The 23,626-nt window shown below is 45.4% G+C and overlaps 1 protein-coding gene across 1 annotated transcript in view; it reads right to left on the bottom strand.

Moving 5' to 3' along the window:
* CHRDL2 (chordin like 2) overlaps positions 1 to 23,626 on the bottom strand; it is a 379,722-nt gene that overhangs the window by 134,110 nt on the left and 221,986 nt on the right. The window contains exon 5 of the mRNA XM_069203810.1: positions 15,095 to 15,188. Coding sequence (XP_069059911.1) covers positions 15,095 to 15,188 — 94 coding nt within the window. The remainder of the gene's footprint in view (positions 1 to 15,094; positions 15,189 to 23,626) is intronic.

Below are 23,626 nucleotides of genomic sequence, written 5' to 3' on the forward strand. Positions count from 1 at the left end.
TGCTGTATTAAGCACAGACCTTACCCTCTAAACAACTTTTACGTTTTTAGTTTGAAATCTAGACATCGAAGGAACTCTAGAATCGATATCACAGATCAGTAAATCAAAAGGCATACAAATTATGTTGACTATGGGGATCATAATAATTTACAACCATACATGCATTCATAAACTTTTATTTAGTGTGAAGATTATCAAGAGTGATAAAAACTGTATGTTTTCAGCACATGCAAAAAAATCAAATTGTAACCTACCTTAGTCTGGTAATCTAGTTAAGAATGCATAACTAAAGATTTTAGAAACATAAATGTAATGAAAACTCTGGAGTTGGGATTTTTCTCTCTGAGTGCGTGTTTGGAAAATACTGAAAGCTGAGTTGTCTAAAAGAACAGCATGGAGGCATTGGGGCGATAGTGAACCATGGATTTAATTTAGATAATGAAATGGCTCTATGAGGAGACATTCTTGAAAAGATGGAGGTTACTAGTTTTGGTGACACCAAGAAAGAGCAAGAGGATGGGGTGTGAATGAACTTCTTTTCCATGGCTATTAGACCATGCAACCTCCAACACCCAGATGCGAAACAGCCATGTTTGTAAAACACCACACTCTTCCACTGCTGAATAAGCAGTGAATGCTAACCAAGGAGCAAGTATCGGTCAACCTTTATCTGCTCATTGGATGAGGGATAACTCTCTCAAACCAAGCTCTCATTCCTGGAAGGTTTCCTTACTTCCTTGTCTTGTAACTGGTGGCCACCAGAGCTTGGCACTGCACCTACTTTTCATGAGGCTGCCAAAAACCTGGGGTAATATTCAATCGTTTTCCTTCAAACTACACATTAGTATGCTCTCACCTTCCTACTAGTAATCCCTCACACGACTTAAGAAGATCCTATTTTTTCTTCTGTTAGACTGTTTTTCAAGCCACTACTATCTCCAGAAATGATTACAGCAACTTTGTATTTGGCTTATCCAAAATACCAGCTCCAAATGAGTCAAATTTCAGAAGCCAGACTTTTGCACGGCTTCCCGTCCTGCTCTTCATCCTCTGTTCAGGAGCCATTACAAATACATAACATTACAGTGGAATGTATTTGTTTTACTGGAGAAAGGTCCACTGCAGAATTCTGAAAAGCATGCACAGTTGCCTCAAATTCATTGTAGGAAGTTGTAGGTATTTGACCCTCCACCTCAACATACACAACCATCAGGCACATGGGTTGAAGATAATTTTAGTGACACAGATTGAGACAGACAGGGACTCTATTATTAAGAAAGGCACACCATTTCACCCCTGTTAAATTAAGTGTGACTACTGTCAGACTGTCAAGGACTGATAGGTTTGGCAGCGAGATTATGGCCCTCATTACAACCCTGGTGGACGGTGTTAAAGCGGCAGTAAGACCGCCAACAGGCTGGCAGTCTTACCTCATGACCATGGCGGTTACCGCCATGGTCATCCGTCGGTTCTCCGTTCCGCCCGCCGGGCTGGAGACCTGGCTCTCGAGTCCGGCGGCCGTCACTATACCGCAGGCGGTATTTTGACCCGGCTTACCGCCGTGGATTTCCAGCGGTTGGAACCGCCATGAAATCCATGGCGGTAAGCACTATCAGTGCCAGGGAATTCCTTCCCTGGCAATGATAGGGGTCTCCCCCGCCCCCCCACCCCCACCCAGACTCCCTCCCCTACACCCCCCACCACCCCTGCCACACCCCAAAGGTGGCAGGGCCCCCCTCCCCACCCCGACCCCCAACATCACAGAACTCACACACACCCGACACGCACGCAGGCACCACCAACACACACACGCCGACATACATGCCTACATCCACACACACAGTCAGACACGCACACCCACATACAAACATACACGCACTCATTCCAAATACACGCAACACCCCCGCAAGCATACACGCACTCACACACCCCCTCTACATACACACACGCACACCCCCATGCACCCACACAACACCTCCCTACCCCCCTCCCCTAACGGACGATCGACTTACCTGTTCCGTCGATCCTCCGGGAAGGGACGGGATCCATGGGGGCTGCTCCGCTGACACCACACCGCCAACAGAACACCGCCACACCGAATCACAGGACGTGATTCGGTGGGCGGTGTTCTGTTGGCGTGGCGGTAAAGGTGGAGCAACCTCCACTTCCCCGCCGCACGCCAGTATGGCTGTTGGCAGCTCTACGTCGGAAAAAGGACGGAGAGCAGCCAACAGTCATAATACGCCGAGCGGCAAACCGCCACTACTGGCGGTCTTCCGCACGGCGGTCGCTCGGCAGTCTTGTAAAAAGACCGCCGAGGTTGTAATGACCCCCTATATTGGTAAAATGCCTTTCTTTCCTGACCCTGCCTGGGAAAGACACCCATTAGCTTCTTGTACTTTTTTTTAATTTGTCTGACGGTCCCCTGCAAATAGGTCCTTCACCCACCCCTATCCATGACTGCTCTTTCAAGCTCAGGGAGTCCTTTGGCTTTCCCCCTTCATTGCTCACTGGAAGAACTACTCCCTATTGCTTCATAGAGAATTAAACGAAGCAGCCTCACTTTTTGTTTGAGTCCTTGGCTTGGGTTTCTGCTGACATGAGACTCCCCACTCAACCCAACCTTCTTGCTAGCACCGGATTTGTATCTTGCGGGTCGCTTCATTACATTGCAAGACGAGGTGGATGCCTTCTGGTTCGGGAAAAGCCAGTTTCTGAAATATGGCAAAATAGAAGTGACGGCGAGACAGGTATGGCCTTCGTTTCCAGCGGCACCTGAGTCCATACACAATCTGGTGACAATGCTCTGGATGGCAGGCGGTCGAAAACTTATAACGCATATATACAGATTGCTACGAACGGATAGGTGACTGTCATCGCTTAAAATAGAGGAGGCTTGGTAGCGGGTGCGTGAGGAACCCCTCATTCTCAGGGAATGGCAAAAAATACCTGCAGGGGTGTGTATGGTGTTGCTTTACATGAGATTCAAGCTAACCCAATACTTCATAGTACAGATGGCTTATCTCGCCCCAGAAAGACTTCACACTATTTAGCCGAACCGATCTCTGGGCTGCGCTAGGTGCCACAGGACAGAGGCGGAGTTCACACACATAGTATGGCAGTGCCCCATCACAGCGGTATTCTGGAACGGGATATTGCACCTTATTACACCCTCCACAGTGCATTCTGGGTCTCCTTCTAGACAACCCAAAGAGGAATCTCAGTAGGCACTTTGTGATGCTGGGGCTCATAGTGGCTAAAAGGCGGATTGCAATAGCTTGGTCAAGCCCTTTCTACCCTGCTCCGGTGGACTGGCGGAGGGACATAGTGGAATGGGCTGGAGCTGAGGAGGTCCATATGAGGAGATCCCGTAGGGATGAACAGGTGGCAGATGACTTGTTAGCTTGGAGTACCATGACTCAAACAGTGATGGACTCCACAGTTGAGGGTTAGCCTGTGTGGGATGCTTATTGGGGTAACAGAAGAGGGATCTGGAAAGGGGATGGGAAGAGGGACTGCAAATGTCCGGTGTCTGTCCAGGATCTGTATACGAAGACACAATTTCTGATGCTTGTTGCTGCTGTATTCAGTTGTATTTTACCTGTCTCCTATTTTTCCTTGTTTCTGCTTTATAAGGTGATTGGAAGCGTGGGGGGTGGGGAGGGTTTGGGTGAGGGAAGTTTAAATAGTAATGTTGCTTTCTACAAATGATAACATGATATTGTTGGAAATAGTGTTGTCCACTATTAATGAAACCATCCTTTCTAAATGATGAATAATGTCTTAAACTCACAATGTGTCCATCACAGTTGGTCATTTGAAATGTTAAGAAGGTAATTTGAAAAAAAAATATTTTCTTTCTAGCACCCTAACACAAAGTCTGAGTAGCAAATGTTGCAGCTGCTTACAGAGCTGACTGGTGGAATGCACAATTACTGTCTGCAAGTTACGTATAACAATTGAACAGAAACTTCCAGTAAGTGTGCCAAGATTTCTCTCCCAGCATCCAGAGTCTTCACATGAGTGGCGACAGATAGACTGCCTGTGCTCCAGGGCTCAGGTTTTTACCGCCAACTCCATTTGCCAGGTTGCCAGCCAGAAATCTTTCAACATCGACAAAGATTGCCAGGAAGGGTTACCTGGGCACTGCTTCGAGGGTGAGAGCTGACTGACAGTGCAGGAGGGGCATAGAAGGTGCTCTTGCATGGAGCTGACACTGCGCAGGAGCAGTGGTGGACTGGCCTTTTAGGCAGTCTGGTACTGCCAGAAAAGTGATCTTGAAAGGGCCAGTGAGTGGGCCAATATTTTGTGGTCTTGTGGGCCATGACGGGGCCCAAAAAACCTGCCCACACACTAGTCCTCTAAAGATGGCACATTTGGCAGTGCCAAAAAGCCAGAGCAACACTGTCCAGAATGAGAAGCAGATAAAATAACTGAAGTGAGACTACTCAAAGACATCCACTACAGCTGCAGAGACAGACCTGCACTTCTTTGCAAGGGTGAGACCCAGGAGTCACAAATTGTCACTGCATTGTGAGTAGACTATCTGGCCCATGGACGGTTGTACTGAGGAATTCAAACCTGTATCCAGAACTGAACTGTCTGAGAGGTCTGCACAAAGACCTAAATACTCATGATGATATGAGCTCTGTTCTGGGCCTGAGGAGTAACCCAAACTGCACGATCTGCTGGAGTGTGAGTACTGTAACACCACGGCAGCTGCTCAAATGCTACAGGCACTGCCTCCATTTATTTGTCAAATCACAAGGGCGGCTCCTGTTGAGGCAAAGTGGCGGAGCACAAAACAAAGAGCAACATTACAAATAAAAAAAGTACCTTGCCCGCCGCATCACCGCCGCCACACCGCTCTTCTGGCTGTACTCACTGCAGGCACAGGCTCTCAGCCGGCACTGCGGCCAATCCTAATGCTGCTCTCAAACTGCTGGTAGCATGACAGCAGCATCAGGATTGGCCTGAGCACCCTGTCTTTGCCCTCCCAGGCAGACGGGGAGCCTGCACCTGCTCTCTCTCCAACCCGGCAACACAATGCCAGGTTGGAGACAGCTCAGTGCGCATGTGTGTTTGCCCGTCCTGAGGCAGCTAGCCAAACACACATGCGCGGAGGGGAGTGCACCTACCACCGCCCCCCCCTCCATCCCTGTTATCCCCCATGGCCAAACCCCTTAAAAGATCAAAATGATAATAAACATTGTTTATTATCGTTTTTATTTTTCAATTTGCTGCTGCTGCTGGTGGGGGGTTCCTATGCCATAGCGGATGAGCCGCTGATGCAAAGCAAATCACTTTGCTTTTATAATCACTGTTTGTGCACTATTAGGCAGAGATGGCACAAGGTTAATGTCTCCTGCGACCTGTGGGCAATGCAATTTATGAGTAAAGTTAGGTTTTTGGTCTAAGTTTAGATCAAAAGTGTAAACTTAGACCAAAAGTCTAACTTTACTACAAGTACTACAAGTAAACTTAGACCAAAAGTAGTAAAGTTAGACATTTGGTCTAAGTTTTCACTTTTGGTCTACACGTAGACCTTTTGTCTAAGTTTTCCTTTGTGAATCAGGCCCATGGTTTTAAATACCCTGTTTATTTCATTTATGTTTTATGTGGGTGGATGTGTATGAGTTTATTACAGACATTTTGAAAGAAATATTGTATTTATGTTTCATGCAATATCCATGAAAAAGGTTTTTGAGATCAAAACATGACCAGACATAAGACAAATGGGAGGATGTCACTGAGCTTATTTTCAGTACAATTAGTGAGCTGCTGCTACCTTATAGTGTCGAAAACACCTGTCACTATTCCTGCATATTAGATGTAATCACATTTAGACTTTGGAGGGGTGTGCCTGGGCACTGTCAGTGACCTGGCCGAAGTGAGCATGAAAGAGCTGAGATTGGATCACAAATTTAAAGCTGTTCCGAACAGGGGCCCTCAAAACACATTTGGGCCAGGGGCCCCTAAGATGTCCCTGATTTACCCTTGAACATCTCGATAGCTCACTGAAAGGCTGGACCACCTTAGCCACAAATGTAAGCAATTATTAGATGAACCTCAGGCACACTGGCTCCTTTAAACGAGTGAGTTTTCAGAGAGCTGAAGAGCGCAGCTTCCTAGTTTTTCTGGTGAACTCTTACCCTTGGGGCGTCTTGGCTGGCAGCTGCTGAGGAAATGGGGGAACCTAATCCTGCTTTGGAAAAACTGGCGTGCAAAATGCATTACTGTCCGCATGGCTGCTAAGAGCAACAACTATGAGGGCAGTAGTGACTGAGATGAAACTCAATGCAATCATTAGTTATAAAAAATGAAAACATTCGTCGGGAAGTATTTAAGGCATTCAATCCACCAACCAAGAAATTTGTGACAAGTTGGGGAACTTTACCACCCGAAAATGTTGGAACTAAGATTGAAGACCAAATCAGACCCTTTTCTGGGTCTGGCCTAGAGTGAGCTTTAGTTGTGCATCAGCCTCCTGAAGTTAAAAACATTCATTAATAAAACTACTGGCATATACACACATAGAGGGACTTTGGGTCAGCCCTGATTATCAATTGGCCTGCTCAACCATCATTCATATTATGCTGCCGACCTCTATACGGGGTAGTGGCTCAGCCCGCTTCACTCTTCTCTGAGAGGGACAATGGCATTTTTCCTAATCACATGTACTAAAAAAAGTACACTTCAGTGCTTTTGGCAAATACTTGACTGTGCCAACGTTTTTATTTTTATCTTTTTTTTTTTAAGTTTCTGTCTTGGTGTTTTTGAACTATGTCTTCGGGATTAAGTTATATGAAGAAGTACATTTTCTTTGCTCTAATAAAATATCATATTTTTTTATTCAGTCAATAGTACATTTTCTTTGCTACAATAGAAATCTTATTCTACTACTGTTACAAAAGGTTTCCAAAGTAGGTGCAACATGCGTGCAAGGAAGCACCCTTTATCGTCACCATCATCAAGTAAGGCCAATGTCATTGATCATAAGCTTTCTCACCAGGCAGTCATCAGTCATAAAATTACAAAAATATATAAATTACCGTTTGGAAAAACAATACACAACTCTTCTGCGGTCCAACTAGAATGATTACACAGCAAATGTACTTTCCTAAGAATGTTTCTGAGTGGTATTCAACACTAAAACCCTTAGTTAGTGTGAGATGCCAAGTAACAAACTTCCAGCTCATGGCCTTCAAAACAGTGTACCAGCAATCCACCTTTAAACACATATTGGCTTTAATAAATGCATTTCACAATAGGTAAGTCAGGCCTAGTACTTTTGTCCTAACTTTTCATAATAAACTGATCAAACACAAGGCATCTGACATAATATTTCCCAATTACCTAATCAAGCCCTCCAGCCTTTATTGTTGGCTTGTTGCCATTAGGCAGACTGTTATAAAATTTCAAATACATACAAAATGAATGGTCATAAAACAATGTACAACCCTTCTGAGAAGGGTCTCTCAAGGATTAGCGCATTGCAAATCTTTAGCTTCAAGTATTTGTCAGAGGGGGAAGTCAACTTCAAAACCCTTGCGTACTACAGTAATTTCTGAGATTCCATGTAACAAAATAATCTGTCTACAGCTTTTAACAGAGTGTAACGACAATCCACTCTTGAAGTCCTATTGGTTTAAATAAACACTTTTTACATCAGACTTACATCCTTTCATAATAAACATATCCGACTTATGGCTTCTGATATACATTTTCCTAAATAACCAATCAAGACTATAGACTTCAACATTGGCTTGCCACCATAACCATTAGCCGGCTTCTGAATAAATGTTTCCATAAGCCAACCCACAGGCATACAGTCAGAAAATGACAAAAGTACACACAATTACAGTTGGCCAAACAATATTTAACACATTATAAGAGGTTTAACATGGATTATCAAAGTGAAAACCTTATACCCACAAATTTTGTCACAGGGAAACCAGGGGATCAGACCAACACCAAAATACTTCTCTACCATGGTAATATGTGAGATCCAAGAAACAAAATACTGCTCAACAGGCTTTAGCCCAATGTATTGACAGTTTGTCCTTAAAATGCAATTGACTTTAACACATGTTTTCACCATAAATAAGTCAGGTTCTTTGCTCATATCATAACTTTTCATAATTAACTCATCAGGCTTTTAGGCATGATCGGTGGATTGTTACACTAAGCAGTTCAGCCCTGCTGTATATAAGCTTTCCCAGATGGCTAAATGTGCAACACAAGCTATCTTTTTCAGCAGAAGCACACAACCTCTGCCCAATAAAAATCTATACTCGAGGGACTCCACATCTGGTTGGAACCAAAGCCTCACTCTCAGTGGTCATAACGTTAATAATATGCACAAAATTACAGCTAGAAAAACAATATACAACCCTTCCAAAAACAGCATCGAAGTGCTTCTCAAAAAGCAAATCTTCTACCCGAGCGTTTATCAAAGGGGGTATAAATACTGAAATACTTGCCTACTACAGTAAACTCTGTGAATCCCAATAAAAGAAATACCTGTCTATTACACTGCTTAATTTGTCAAATATTAAGTGCTGGTGCCCAAGGTTTTTCCCACAAGCATACAGCCAGTGCTGACAAATGTCGGGATTGCCAAAATCCAAGGTTGCTAGTCTGTATTCCACCTCATGCATCTTAGTTCCACCGCCATGCACTCTCTGCCCCTCGATTTCACCCTTGCAGGTTCTTTTTCATCTGTGTTTTCTTCATTTGTCACTGTTTTTCCAGCATTATCTTTTTTCTCATTTCCTCCTTTTGTATTTTTCTCATTCTTGCTCTGGGCCAAAGTCTGATGAGGAAAATGTAAGTGCTGATCCCCAGGATTGAGTGCCAGTGAGCCCCACCCACAACCACTGGGTCAAATTACACTCTGGTCTACAAGTTTTAACTCAGCTTAGTGACAATCCACCCTGAAATGGCTATTGGCTATAGTGTATGCTTTCCACAATAAATAATTTAGAACTACTGTTTTTGTCTTATCTTTCTATAAGACACTGACCAGAGACACAGCCAAAACTTTGTCATTCTGTGCTTGGCATAAACTTTCCTACACAGCAAAAAGTGCATAAGAGGGACTCTTTTTCAGTGACGCACACTTCTGACAATCAAAATCTGTATTCAAGGGACTCAACATTTTTTGGGGGGAGGGGCAAAGGGATTCCCTCATTTGCATGGGTGGGAACACTATGGGCCTCATTATGACCCTGGCGGTAGAGAACCGCCAGGGCCAACGGGGGCGGGAGAACCGCCGACAGGCCGGCGGTGCTCCCTTGGGCATTCTGACCGCGGCGCTTTGGCCGCGGTCAGAAAGGGAAAACCGGCGGTCTCCCGCCGGTTTTCCACTGCCCCTAAGAATCCTCCAAGGCGGCGCAGCTCGCTGCGCCGCCGAGGGGATTCTGACAATCTTTACCGCCATCCTGTTCCTGGCGGCTCGCCCGCCAGGAACAGGATGGCGGTAAGGATTGTCGTGGGGCCCCTGTGGGCCCCTGCAGTGCCCATGCCAATGGCATGGGCACTGCAGGGGCCCCCGTAAGAGGGCCCCGCTAGTATTTCACTGTCTGCGTAGCAGACAGTGAAATACGCGACGGGTGCAGTAGCACCCGTCGCACCTTCCCACTCCGCCAGCTCGATTACGAGCCGGCATCCTCGTGGGAAGGGAGTTTTTCCCTGGGCTCGCGGGCGGTCTTTTGGAGACCGCCCGCCAGCCCAGGGAAAAACTCATAATACCCTCCGCGGTCTTCTGACCGCGGAGCGGTATTATGGAGGGCGGCATCCTGGCGGGCGGCCTCCGCCGCCCGCCAGGGTCGTAATGAGGCCCTATCTGTATTACAAAAAGGGCTGTACAAGCGTCTTGTACCAAAGTGCATCAGGGGCGAGCGAGGCGGGCACACATGACCGTTGCGCCCTGGGGCACTTTCCATAATACGGCCTCAGGGAAGTGAAGCTGCAAAAGGTGCTGAGGGCTTTGTCAGAAGCATGTGCTGCTTTGAATGCAACCCAAGGAAAGGGTGAAGAGTTGGATGACCCTGAGGGGGGGGTCCCTTCTGAAGAAATACCTAGAGTGGATGGGAGGAAATGGCCCCTGAACTGGAGCCCCCCAGGAGACCAGAGAGCAGTGGCTCTTCCCGGGCTCTCTTTACAGAGGAGTTAGCTGAAAGGAAAGAGGAGAGGGAGTTCAGAAACAAGATGGCAAAATTAAAAGTGGAGGCAGAGGAGAAAAAGGCAGAGAGAGCCTTAGCAGAGAAGAAAATCTTACTGGCTCATGAACTGAGTCTAAAAGACCTGGATATCAAGGCAGACAGGCGGATTCCAGCACTGTTTATGGCAGCATACCTGTAGCACCTGAAGGAGAGAAAAGGGTTTGCATACCCAAGGATTTGGTGCCCAGTTATGTGGTGGGAGATGACATTGATAAATGGTTTTCTGCTTATGAAGTTTCACTAAGGGCAGGTTCCTGAGTGGCACTCGGAGGGATGGTCTGTGGAAACACCTGCCTGCTGTGGGTAGAGACACACTTCTAACACTAGAGGTTGGGGACCAAACCAAGTACACCCCTATAAAGGCCATTTTCATTGCCAAATCTGGGCTGACTCCTGACAACTATCACCAAAGATTAAGGGACAGCCAGAAGCTCCCCAACCAATCTGGGTTGAATTTGTGGACTTCTCCAATAAGGCACTGAGAGGTTGGTTGCAGGGCAGCAATGTTAATGATTATATTGGGTTGTACAATTCAATCATGAGAGAGCATATGCACAGCATCTGCTTTACAGAGTTGCACCACCACCTAGTTGACAGTAAGCCGACTGACCCAGGAAGCTTGTTGAGGAGGCGGGACTCTGGACCACTAAGAGAGTGTACAAGAAGGTACATGGGAGTAGTCCCAAGAAGGGTGGTTCAGGTTCCCCAGAACAGACGGAGGGGGAAGTTAAAGATGATACAAGCAAAGTCCCAGGGAAAGAGGGGAGAAGAGGGTTCCCATGCCCCTTCTGGGAAACAGGGTTGTGGTTGTGCTGGAGGGTGGCCCAGGGCGTCCCATTTCCAACCCCGCTGCTTTGAGTGCTCCAAGTTAAAACACAAGCAGGGGGTTTCCATCTGTCCAAAGAAACCCCCACTGGTGGGACCTCTAAATGTGTAGCCAATGTGGCCTTAGAGGCAAATAGTCCCCAAGGGCAGGTCATAAAATATGCCATGAACTCCCTCAGTTTGGAGATAGACTCAGATCATGAGCTGGTGAACCCTGAGGGTGGGAGTCATCCGTTCCACCAGGTAGAAGTGAATGGGATCCTGATCACTGCTCTGATGGAAACCAGGGCTAGAAACACCATGATGGTTGAAAGGTTAGCTTCCTAGTCAGACAGAGGCTCCGGTTCTGACATCGCTCAGGAGTCAATGTGCTTGTTTCTTCTAGGTTACACCAGAGCTCACTTCCAAGGGCCCAGGGACTGGATTTGGCACCACTTGGCAAGTCAGGACTCTCAGCAACAAAGTCCAGGTGCTGGCAGTTGACTTCTTTCATGTCACTGAGACTTCCTAACATGATGCAAGCTTGGTCCAAGCCCTTGGAGAATCTTTGGAAGCAGTCCTTTCACTCCCAACTACCAGGACAGAAGCAGCAAGCAGCAGTCCAACAAAGCAAAGCAACATGCAGTGGCAGTTCCTCCTACAGCATCCAGCTCTTCTTCCTGGCAGAATGGCCTCAGTCCAGAAGTAGGCAAACTTCAAAGGAAAGTCTTTGTAGTGCACAAGACTCTGTCTTTCCTGCCATGGCCCTGGATACACTCCAGAGGGGTTGGAGACTGCTTTGTGTAAAAACAGACACAGCCCTATTCAGATGCAAGTGTCAGCATCACCCACCACTCCAGCCTAGGAAGACCTATCAGGATATGTAGCTCACAACTCAGCTCCCTTTATGTGAGTGTCTAGAGTGAACTCACAAACAGCCCAACTGTCATCCTGACCCAGACGTGTATTCCAGCAGACAGGCAGTGGCACAGACGGGTTAAGTAAGAAAATGCCCACTTTCTAAAAGTGGCATTTTCAAACTTACAATTTAAAAAACAAATTCACCAAAAGATGTATTTTTAAATTGTGAGTTCAGAGACCACAAACTCCATTTCTCTATCGGCTCCCAATGTGAAATTACACTTGGAAGATATTTCAAGGCAATCCCAATGTTAACCTATGGGAGAAATATGGCCTTGCAACAGTGAAAACCAAATGTAGCAGTATTTCACTACCAGAATATGTAGGAAACACTGGTATACGTCCTGCCTTTTAAATACACTGCACCCTGTCCAGGGGGCTACCTTTGGGCCTACCTTAGGGGTGATTTACATGTACTAAAAGGGAAGGATTGGGCCTGCCAAGTGGGTATACTTGCCAGGTCAAACTGTCAGTTTAGGACTTCTCACACAGACACTGAAGTGGCAGATGTGAGACATGTTTACAGGGCTACTCTTGTGGGTGGCACAATCAGTGCTGCAAGCTCATTAGCAGCATTTGATTTACAGGCGCTGGCCACACCCAGTGCACTTTACTAGGGACTTACTAGTAAATCAAAAAGGCCAATCATGGACAAACCAAATACCAATACCATTTTAGACAGAGAGCGCTTGTACTTTAGCACTGATCAGCAGTGGTAAAGTGTCCAAAGTCCTAAAGCCAACAAAAACAGATCCGAAAAAATAGGAGGAATAACGCAAAAAGTTTGGGGATGGCCCTGCAAAAAGGGCCAGGTCCAACAAGTTTGGTGTCTCTGGAATAGCAATTTAAAATCACAACTTATGATGAAGTCGGATTTTGAATTGTAATTATGAAAATATAACTTTTAGAAAGTTGGCTTTTTTATGTAAGCCATTTGGTTTATGCTGCCTGTCTCTGATCACATGTCTGGAGTGGGATGGCAGCTGGGCTCTATGTAGTCCTCCTAGACAGTCACACACAATGGGAGCTTAGGTGTGACCTGATGGGCCATCCCCATCCTGATGGGCCATTCTGGGTAGGATGGGAGGGAGAAGCTGGGCACAGACTCACACTTACACCTGAACTGGTTGTGTCCTATCCCCACACAAAGGGCTACATACCTCATGTAGTGAGTCTGGAGCCAAGGCAGGAAGGGCAGCACCTCTGTGCACTTCAAAGGCCTGTCTTTGAAGTCTCCCCACTTCAAAGGCCAAACTGGATATATATATTAGACCCCCGACACCACCAACTCAGTAAACTTCTGGATCTGTGGACACTCTGCTAGGAAAGGAAGAAGGACTGTTGTGCTCTACAAGTACTGCCACACTGCTGGACTGCTACTCTGCTGGGCTCCTGCTTTGCTGTGCTGATATGCTGCCTCTTGCCGGTTTCCTGGGAGTGAGAATAACTGGACCTGCATCTCTCCAACCCAGAACTCAGAGTGACTCCAAGGGCCAGCTGACTTTTCTCCTGATTAAAGTATCAGGGACATAAAAGACTTCCAACCCACCCACATCTACACCTGGACTCTGCCATCTGTGAGTCTAGCCTGCCAAGTGGTGCCACCCCAGTCCTGGACCTTTGGAAGTGGTCTTAGGGTGTTTTCTGCAGCTAAAATGAGGCAACGCTGTTGTTGCACACCAGAACCGGTGCATCGCCCGTGTTGCGTAGATCGGACCGTCGCATCGGCCCCTTGTGTGGATCAAGTCAATGCATCACCTCTCCAGCAGGGATCGACCTCGGCGCACCGTGATCAAACCCGCCACATTTCGGACCCATATCATAGCTGCAGTTGCGTGTAGAAAAACAACGCATATTTGCTACTACGCAGGAAGGATCAATGCATTACCCCCACTGCGGAGATGGACACTGATGCATCACTTCAACCTGCTCCCCGCATCTTTGACATTGACACAACCAAGAACAAGGTACTTTTGTTCAGTGGGCCTAGCAGGGTCTGTGTAGTCGGCCCGTGTTCCATCGCTGTCGGCCTGAACTTTTGACTTTGTCCCAGCCCGGAGCAACTAGATATCCCCGGTTGGCGCTTCTTGTTTCTAAGTGAAATTTGACAATTTATTCTTTAAAAATTAATATCTCAAGTTCTATTTATTGGATTTATTTCGTTTTGGTCTTTATTTACTAAATTCGGTTTTATGTTTCTAACCAGGTGTGGTATCCTTTTTGTGTGGTGTTTTTTTTTACTGTTTGAAGTGTTGCACAAATACTTTACACATTGCCTATTAAGTTAAGCCTGACATCTCTGTGCCAAGCTACCAGAGAGTGAGCACAGGATAACTTAGTCTGTATTTGTGACTTTTGCTTGAGCCACATGCACTCCTCTGTCAACCAGAAACCCAATTACTCACACAAGGTATCTCCAGGTGTGAAACAACTACACTGTAACATCTCATTACCCTAGCAAGGAACGGAAGCACTTCTGGTGGAAGAGGAAGCGGCTGCCACTCTCATTGTGCCTGGCTGGTGGGATGTGGGTCCTTGAGAGTAAGAAGACGTTTGGTATTGCGGATGAGTGAAGGAGGGGAACTCCAATTATGCAATGGTGAGCTGATAGCTGTGATTAAGCCCAGACTAAAGTGACGAGGACCACAACATCTGTTTTATGCAGACATCACCTCAGAGTCTTCTACATACTTGTAGAATGAAAACCAGTCTTATGAATGACAGCCTTTGCTAATGGTTGTCCGAGCTACACAGGGTGCTTTTGTCATTTTATTTGAGCTGAGTTAATGGAAGTTTTGGGTTGGTGTTAAACCTGGTGGTACTGGTGGTTTTGGTATTGGTACTGTGGTGATGTCATTGCTGGTGTTGGCAGTGATGGTATTGGCATAAAATTGATGATGGTATGTATGGTGGTGATACTTACCACTCATACTTATATGGTCATCATAGTTAATTATGGGGGACATTATATGCTTCTAACCTTCAGCTATTTCGACAGTAATGGTATATGTCGCATTAATTCCATTTGGATAAAACAATAAAACTATCAGCAACAGAAAAATACCCACATATACTAGAGGTACAAGCTACGTCAATGGAAGTTTTGACAGTTTATTTTAATGTATTTCTTATCCTGTTATCACCTTTACAGACGGGGCAGCAGGAATCTGGAATGCCTATGGAAGAAGCACACACCAGCTCTGGGCAGGTCACCAAACCACAGTAGATCTGTCCATCCTGTTAAGTAGTAGAAAGAAAGGCAACAGTTAGAGATGTATTTATTGAAAGAGCTGCAGTTTTGTATGATGCAGACCAGAGTGCTTTACAGAAACACACTCAGGCTTATTCACAAACTGCAATTTGTAGTATATAAAGTACTACTCCAGTAGTACTACTCATGTACTGCAAAATTCTATTCACAAACCTTTGCCACTACTGTATTTTCTGTGCAGAGATCTCTGCACACATAACTATATGTTTCAGTAGTAAATGTTGGGGGGGGGACAAGAGGAAGTTGCTGGAAAATGTAGAATACATAGTACAAAATGTGGGATGTTTAGGGAAATTGGAGAATACGTAGTACAAAACATGGGGTGTTTAGGGAAAATTAAGGGGGGATTTAGGGAGCGATATACAAACACACTCACACACAAAAGAGTAGGCCCACTGCTTAATAAAAACAACACTTTCAAAGCTAGAACAGGAGTAACCAATTTTGGCTCTAAAGCTGTCATAACAGCTGTTAATGTACTCCAGACCAGCCTATGAGTAAGTCAAGCACCACAAATGGCCAAGCACAGGTACTGCCACACACTCCCATAGAAAACAATGGAAGCAAAGGAATAAAATAACATCCCATAAGAACTAAAGTTGAAATAATTAAATTATTCCCATTAATCTCACACACACAAACACTGTAAACCATCTGATATAAATACTGAACACACATTTTATTATTTTGAATGATATTAATATAAATTTATTTAAAAAATAGAGTAATGTTTTACAATTTTATTTAAAAAAAAATATTTTTAACTAACTAAACACACACATTTTAACACAATCATCTACATATTAAATAGGAGTTCTTTTTATTTAAAGCATATCATTTATACATTAAATTGACATAATTGTTTAATACACATTTTATCTGATGAGTTAGTATGCTATAACATTTTGTGGTATCATATTTGTTCTAGATCATAAATAAATATTTTAAATTAATTTACATTTATATTTGACATTTGAATATTTTAATAGTTTATTTAAAGAATAAGAAACTCAACAAAATTTCCCTGTACTCCCATAGTGACATCTCCTCCACAGTGATCGGGATCTCGAACTGCGTGTGCAGAGTTATTAGTAGTAACTTGACACTTTTTAATCCTTTTGTAGGAGGCTCCACCCCATGATCTAACCGGGTGGTAACATGTAAGTCTACATCTATGTTTCAATCTAGACTGAAGTGGTGAACAGCAAAAAGTGTAGCAATAGAACTAGGTGTAGAAGTAAACATTCACGTAAATAAATCTACACATCTACATTTACCTCAGTCAATTGGCTTCTATGAGTATAGGTTGTAGTAAGAAACATAGGGCCATATGTACGAAGCATTGCTAGTCGCAGTCCCATGTATGATTGTTTGCAGTCCCATGTATGATTGTTTTGTGACCGCGAATGTTAGTACCAGTTAGCACCAGTTTCAAACTGGTGCTAACCCATTCGCCAACGGGAAGGGGTCCCCATGGGACCCCTTCCCCTTTGTGAATGGCAGCAAAAACATTTTTTCAGAGCAGGCAGTGGTCCGTAGGACCACTGCCTGCTCTGAAAAAATGAAAAGAAAACATTTCATTTTTTGTTTTTGAAATGCATCTCGTTTTCCCTTAAGGAAAACGGGCTGCATTTCATTAAAAAACTGCTTTATTTAAAAGCAGTCACAGACATGAAGACAGATTTTTTTAGTCTTCATCCATGACAAGATACAAGAGGTAGTAACTGAACACCAATAATAGCCTGACCCTCATAGGGCTACAACCTCTTAAACTGAGACCTCATTCAGTAACTGGGGAGACGCTGTGGGCAGGTAATCGTCCCCAACTCCCTCTATTACTGAGCCTTGTCTATAATCATTGGACATCCAAATTTGCCCTTTGATTTCAAAACCAACCCTGGTTAAAAATTAATTTCCCTAGCAACCAACTTACAAATTCAATCAGTCCAGGACAAATGAGAAGAAAGGCTTCCAAATCTTACCCCACTTCTCTGTCCCCTTTATACATCTAACCTAGCTATGGTCCTCTATGAATTAACCCATTCCCTAATAGTGGGAGGAGAACTAGATAGCCACTTTAGACAAATTTCTCTACAAGCAATTACTATCAGTACAAAATTTAGTTGAGCCTGCCCCCTGCTCAGCACTGGTCCCCCCACTTTCTTGTATGCCAGAAATATTCAATACTAGGCTTACCTCAACCTCTATTCCTAAAACTGTCCTCATTACCTTACTCACTTCCTGCCAGAAGGCCTGGATACATCGACACTGGCAAAACATGTGAACATCGTCTACATTTTCCAAGTCGCACCTTGGACAACATCTCGTCCTCGTCCTCTGTCCTCCCATTTTTGCCAAATCTTTTAGAGACCAATAAGCCCTGTGGGTAGTAAAGAGATGATTCCTCCTAAGCGGTGTGGATTTCACTGTAGACCAAAGCATAGACCATGATACTTGCCAGAGGTGGAATACATCCAATGAAGGCAAGTCCGCTCTCCAAACCTTCTCTGGCAACTTGGGAGGTCCTTCCTCGGACTGTACCAGGGCCCAGTACCATTTAGATACCTTCTTCTTTATCAACTTCACAGCCAATAGTTCTTCATAGCATTCTGTTCTGATACCCACTTTAGGTTCACCCCTGAAACCAGCTGGCTATTTGGAGGTATTTGAATCTCGAAAGGGAGCTGTTTGTAAGCCTGGCAAGAGCCTCCCATAAAATCAAATTGTCACCTTCAAGCAAATGACCCCATCTAGAATTTCCTGCGTTCAATAGCGGAACGGCCAGCTTATCCTGAAGACACAATGGAGTTACAGGAAAGTGCCATATGGGGGCCATAGCACTGTAGTATGTCATACCGAGAACCTTCCTAATGCAGGACCATAACTCACATGCCACCTCTTAGACTCTGAAACAGATGTGCTTGACATATTTGGGGTGGCCAAATTTAAAGAGAAAATGGTCACCCTTTTCTGTTAAGTCTGCAGTTAGCACTTGATAATATAGGGGAAAGAGCTGGCAACCTTAGATAATAATGTCCGAATATTTTTTTAGTTGGAAGGCCCAACAATAAAATTGCAGGCCTGGCAATATCTCCACCCACTTTCTTTTTTCATAGCTTTTTCAGTGCAAGTCTCACGCTCTTATTAGACCAAATAAAGCTAGTCAAAACCCCCTGTAATCTTTGGAACCACTCTTTCCTAAACGGTAGGGGTAGTGAGTTAAAAATTAAAGTAAACTTAGGGTTGATCGACATTTTAATCAGGTTGTGTTTTCCTAGGATTGATAATGGGAGATATGACCATGACTAGTGAATTTTTCTAGTTTCTGCTATAGGTCTATTAAAGTTCAGGCGGAACTGCCTGTTCAGACTGTATGTAGATGGGAAAGGCTTATAGAGCTACCCTTATTACCCAAACAGTGGGAGAAGATGCATGAAGGGGTTCAGGAAGCCAGCCCCAATGCACGTTTCAAACTCCTTCAATATAATTTTGTTCATCCCACATATCTCACACCCCAAACACTGCACACAATTTATGAGACCTTACAGGCAATTTGTCCCCGTTGTAGCACCCACCCAGCAGATTTTCTGCATATGGTCTGGACATGCCACTCTTCACAGTCATCACAGGATCGCATGGGCTGCCGCATTCATGATAGCTGCCCTTCTCAATGCAGCGGTAGAGAGACACTCCAACTCTTGTGATCACAAGCCGCTTCAGGATTAAGGCAGGACTGGCGTGCTATGGCCCAGATTTGGCTTTCAGGGCCCAGAGAGCAGTGTCAGTACAAGCCAGCATTCACCATCTCGCGTTGTGCCTACGGACTCTATGATCACAACACTGCAGAGCTCTCCGTCTTTTCCACACATGAGCCCCGTGAGAGGTTTTGCAGTTATGGTTAGGCATGGGGCAAAGACCAAAAGTAAAGGTGCTGCTAAGCCATCTGCTGCTTTTACCTCCAGGAGGACCCTGGGCACCTGAATTGATTTCATATCATCAAGATCTTTTGGACCACCAGACTCAGAGACAGTAAGACCCAGGGGAAGGGGAGGTTGAGCCACAAGAAGTAGCCAAGCTGGGCCAGGTCTCTTGCGGTCAAAAGGGATGGGGGCACAGTGAGGTCATCCTTTCTACGCAAGAAGGCTCAGGCCATTTTGAGAGCGCTGATAACTCAGCGAGGGGGAGTCAGACTTACACCCTCTCTTAGGTCCTTCTTTAAGATTAAAAAACACTCAGGACCTCCCAGGCAGACACCCTCCCTACCCAAGCCTGACGGGTAAACATTCACACACTCTCCTGATTCAGAGCATGTTAACCTGAACCAGACAGCTATGGGGGAGGCCTCGGCCCCGGAGCTCACTAGTAAGTTTTAAGTCCTTGCCCAACTTATTGAGGGGGTGGAGGCTTGCGGTAGCCGTGGAGAACACAGCACCTCAGGAGAGTGAGGGTCGGGAGTCTTTACTACGTTCTTTGATGAAAGAGGTTAGGAACACATTTGAGATCTCTGAAAGCAATCAAGTAAAAATTCAGTACGCTTGTGACAGTTTGGATAATAAGTTTAGCAAGCTCTCTGAGAGATTGAGTAAAATGGAGGCCTTTCTAGGGCAATTAAATCAATCAATCATAGTATTTATAGAGCGCGCTATGTACCCGTCAGGGTTTCGAGGCGCTGAGGGCGGGGGCGGGGGGGGGGGGGAGCTGCTGATTTAGCGGTCGAAGAGCCAGGTCTTGAGGAGCCTTCTGAAAGCGAGGAGGTCCTGGGTCTGGCGAAGAGATGTGGGGAGAGAGTTCCAGGTCTTGGCGGCGAGGAAGGAGAAGGATCTGCCGCCGGATGTCTTGCGCTGGATTCGGGGTACGATGGCGAGGGCGAGGTTGGCGGAACGGAGTTGACGTGTTGGAGTGTAGAAGTTGAGTCTGGTGTTGAGGTAGGAGGGTCCGGTGTTGTGAAGTGCCTTGTGAGCGTGGGTCAGGAGTTTAAAGGTGATCCTCTTGTCTACCGGAAGCCAGTGGAGTTCCTTTAGGTGAGGGGAGATGTGAATTCGGCGGGGTATGTCTAGGATCAGTCGGGCGGAGGCATTTTGGATACGTTGGAGGCGTTTGATGTCTTTGGTTGGGATGCCTGTGTAGAGTGCGTTGCCGTAGTCAAGTCTGCTGCTGACGAGGGCCTGGGTCACCGTCTTTCTGGTTTCTGTTGGAATCCACTTGAAGATTCTGCAGAGCATTCGAAGGGTGTTGAAACAGGAGGAGGAGACGGCGCTGACCTGTTTGGACATGGTGAGGGCGGAGTCCAGGATGAAGCCGAGGTTTTTTGCGTGGCTGGCAGGGGTGGGTGGGGGTCCGAGGGCGGAGGGCCATCATGAGTCGTTCCAGGCCGAGGGAGTGCGTCCGAGGATGAGGACTTCCGTCTTGTCGGAGTTGAGTTTCAGGCGACTGTCGTTCATCCAATCGGCGATGGATTTTAGTCCCTCGTGGAGGTTTGTTTTGGCGGTGAGCGGGTCTTTGGTCAGGGAGAGGACGAGCTGGGTATCGTCGGCGTAGGAGATGATGCTGAGATGATGTTGGCGGGCCAGTTGAGCGAGGGGGGCCATGTAGACGTTAAGGAAGGAGGTGGAGGACAACAGTAAGGAAATGCATACTCTGAAACTAGAAGAAAAAGAACTGCGCGGCAAACTAGAAACTTTAGAAAACAATTCTAGATAGAATAATCTAAGATGTTTGAACATCTCAGAGGGAGCAGAAGGTGGCGATATCAAGGGCTGTATTATAAGGTTAATTAAGGTGCATATTCCTTCATTCGCCTCTCTGGGTCTCGAATTAGAAATATAGAGAATACATTGTCATTCAGGTGAACTTTCGCTCCTATGTCTTAAAGCAACAGATTCTTTCGGAGGCCTTGAAAACAAAGAGCTTTAAGGAGGGTGATTGGCATTTCTAAATTAGGTCAGACATCTCTAAGGCTTCTCTAAATCATCAATGGGAATTGGGGGGGGTTACATACAGGAACTGAAGTCCCTAGGTGTAACACCACAACTGAAGTTCCAAGCCACTCTTAGGGGTATGTGGAATAACAAAATGTTTAATTTTGGAGAGTCCCTAGAGGTAGAGAACTTGATAAAGCAGCTTAAGTCAAAGAAATAGCCGCATTGGAGAGGTGTACCTCAAGAGTTATGGCTAATTACCCATTTTGAATAAAGGGAGGGTTCCCCAGGGAGGGAGGAGAGGGTATGTGGATTGTACTTTTGAGTGGGAGATTTGCACAGGATGTAGTAGTTAGGTCTGTAAGTCACAGGGTGGGCAGCATGTGGGAGAAAAATAAAAAAAATGATAGACTTCGTCCATGGCAAAGATAATGCTCTCAGGAGGGTAACACTTGAGACAGTAGGAATAAAATAAAGAAACTAACTAAAGAACGTAGCCTGAACATTTTAAGTTGGAATGTAAATGGACTTAGGGTAGCTGGTAGAAGGAATACTTGAAACAACTGGATATTGATATTATTTTATTGCAAGAAACTAATTTATGTCTGGAGGAGTGAAAGGAAATGTCAAAATCTCAGAGATGGATTAGCCGGTATGCAGGATCAGATCAAAGTTATAATGTGAAGGGGTTGAGTATTATAGTGAAGAGATCGGTGCAAGCCTGTTTGGAAACGGTCAGGACTCATCCAAGGAGCAGGTGGCTGTGTGTTAATATTAAAATATTTGGCATTGGATAACCATTTTTTGTATATTATGGCCTCAACTTAGATTTTCCCACTCCTCTTTCGTAGTTATATACACACTTGGCGGGAAATGGGAACCATATAATCATGTCCGGCGACTTTAACGTTGCATGTTTTTGATGAGGGACTTAGGCCTTTTTGATGTTTGGCGTAGGAGGACGGGTCAGAAAAGAGCCGCTATCATAATAAGAAGTATGGCCAAGCCTCGAGGATAGACTATTTTTTAATAGACTCCATATTGAGCGACAAAGTCGAGATATTCCACCAACCAGTACACCTGTAAGATCATGCTGCTGTAATATTGGAGCTGCACCTGGATTACCCTTTCACTCTCCCTAAGTGGACTCTTGATAAATCAATATTAAGGAGAAGGAACTGGTTCAGCAGCTGAAACGCTCACATATAAAGCTTCCAAGTACTATTTCATTGGCTCTTTGGAACATTTTTTATGTTTTGCCTGTGCTGTGCTTGTTGTACAAGTTACTTACCTTTGATAACAAAATATCTGGTTGAGACATAGTCTAGCAGATTCCTTACCTAAGAATTTTCCCCAAGGCGTCAGAGATTTTTTTCTTCGAGCAATACTCTTGCACGTCGGTAGACTCCGCGGGCGTCGTTGGCGTTGAAGTTATTGTGATGATGTCGGGAGTAGTACATAGACGCCGCCTTAGCGCAGTGACGTCAGTTTCTTTTTATGACTTTCCACGCCAAAACGCAGAGCCGCTAAGAACACTGAGATTGGTACGCCAGAGCTAAGAACCTGACGGGGAGAATCCCTGTCCATAGAAATCAGTTCGCAAGTGGGGAGGATGGGTGGGTCGGTAATGAATCTGCAACTAAAATATGTCTCTACCAGATATTTTGTTACCAAAGGTAAGTAACTTGTACATTTGATATAGACTTCCAGTTGTAGATTCCTTACTTTCAAATAGATACCCAAGCAATGCCATCCTCGGAAGTGGGCTGTGAACCAAGATCATACTAGAAAGTCCTGCAGGATCGAACGACCAAAGTAGCCATCCCGACGGACCTGACTGTCCAGGCAGTAGCGTTTAGCAAACGTGTGCAGGGATGCCCATGTAGCTGCCTGTCAGACATCCAGGACAGGAACTCTGCGTGCTAACGCAGTGGAAGCAGCAGTCGCTCTGGTGGAATGTGCACGCAATTCCTCAGGGGGTCGCTCCTTGGCCAAAGCATAGCACATCTTGATGCAAACAATTACCCATCGAGAGATGGTACGTTTTTGCACCACCTTCCCTTTCTTCGCACCCACATACCCGACAAAGAGTTGATCGTCCACCCGGAAATCTTTAGTACAATTAAGATAGAACACCAACACTCTTTTTGGGTCCAGTGGGTGGAGTCTCTCCTCCTCATGGAAAGGATGTCAGGGTGCGTAAAAAGTAGGCAAGGTGATGGACAGGCATACATGAAATAGCGTAACAACCTTATGAAGGAAGGAAGCCTTAGTGCGCAACACTACCTTGTCAGGGTGCACAGACAAGAATGGAGGCTTGGAAGAAAGGGCTTGAAGCTCACTCACTCTGGAGCAGAAGTGATGGCAACAAGAAAGACAGTCTTGAAAGTGAGGAGCCCTAAAGGGCAATTGTGCATCAGCTCAAAGGGAGTACACATTAAGTAAATAAGGACAAGACTGAGGTCCCACCGAGGCATGATAAATGG

Source organism: Pleurodeles waltl, chromosome 8, assembly GCF_031143425.1.
Source record: "Pleurodeles waltl isolate 20211129_DDA chromosome 8, aPleWal1.hap1.20221129, whole genome shotgun sequence".
NCBI lineage: Eukaryota > Metazoa > Chordata > Amphibia > Caudata > Salamandridae > Pleurodeles > Pleurodeles waltl.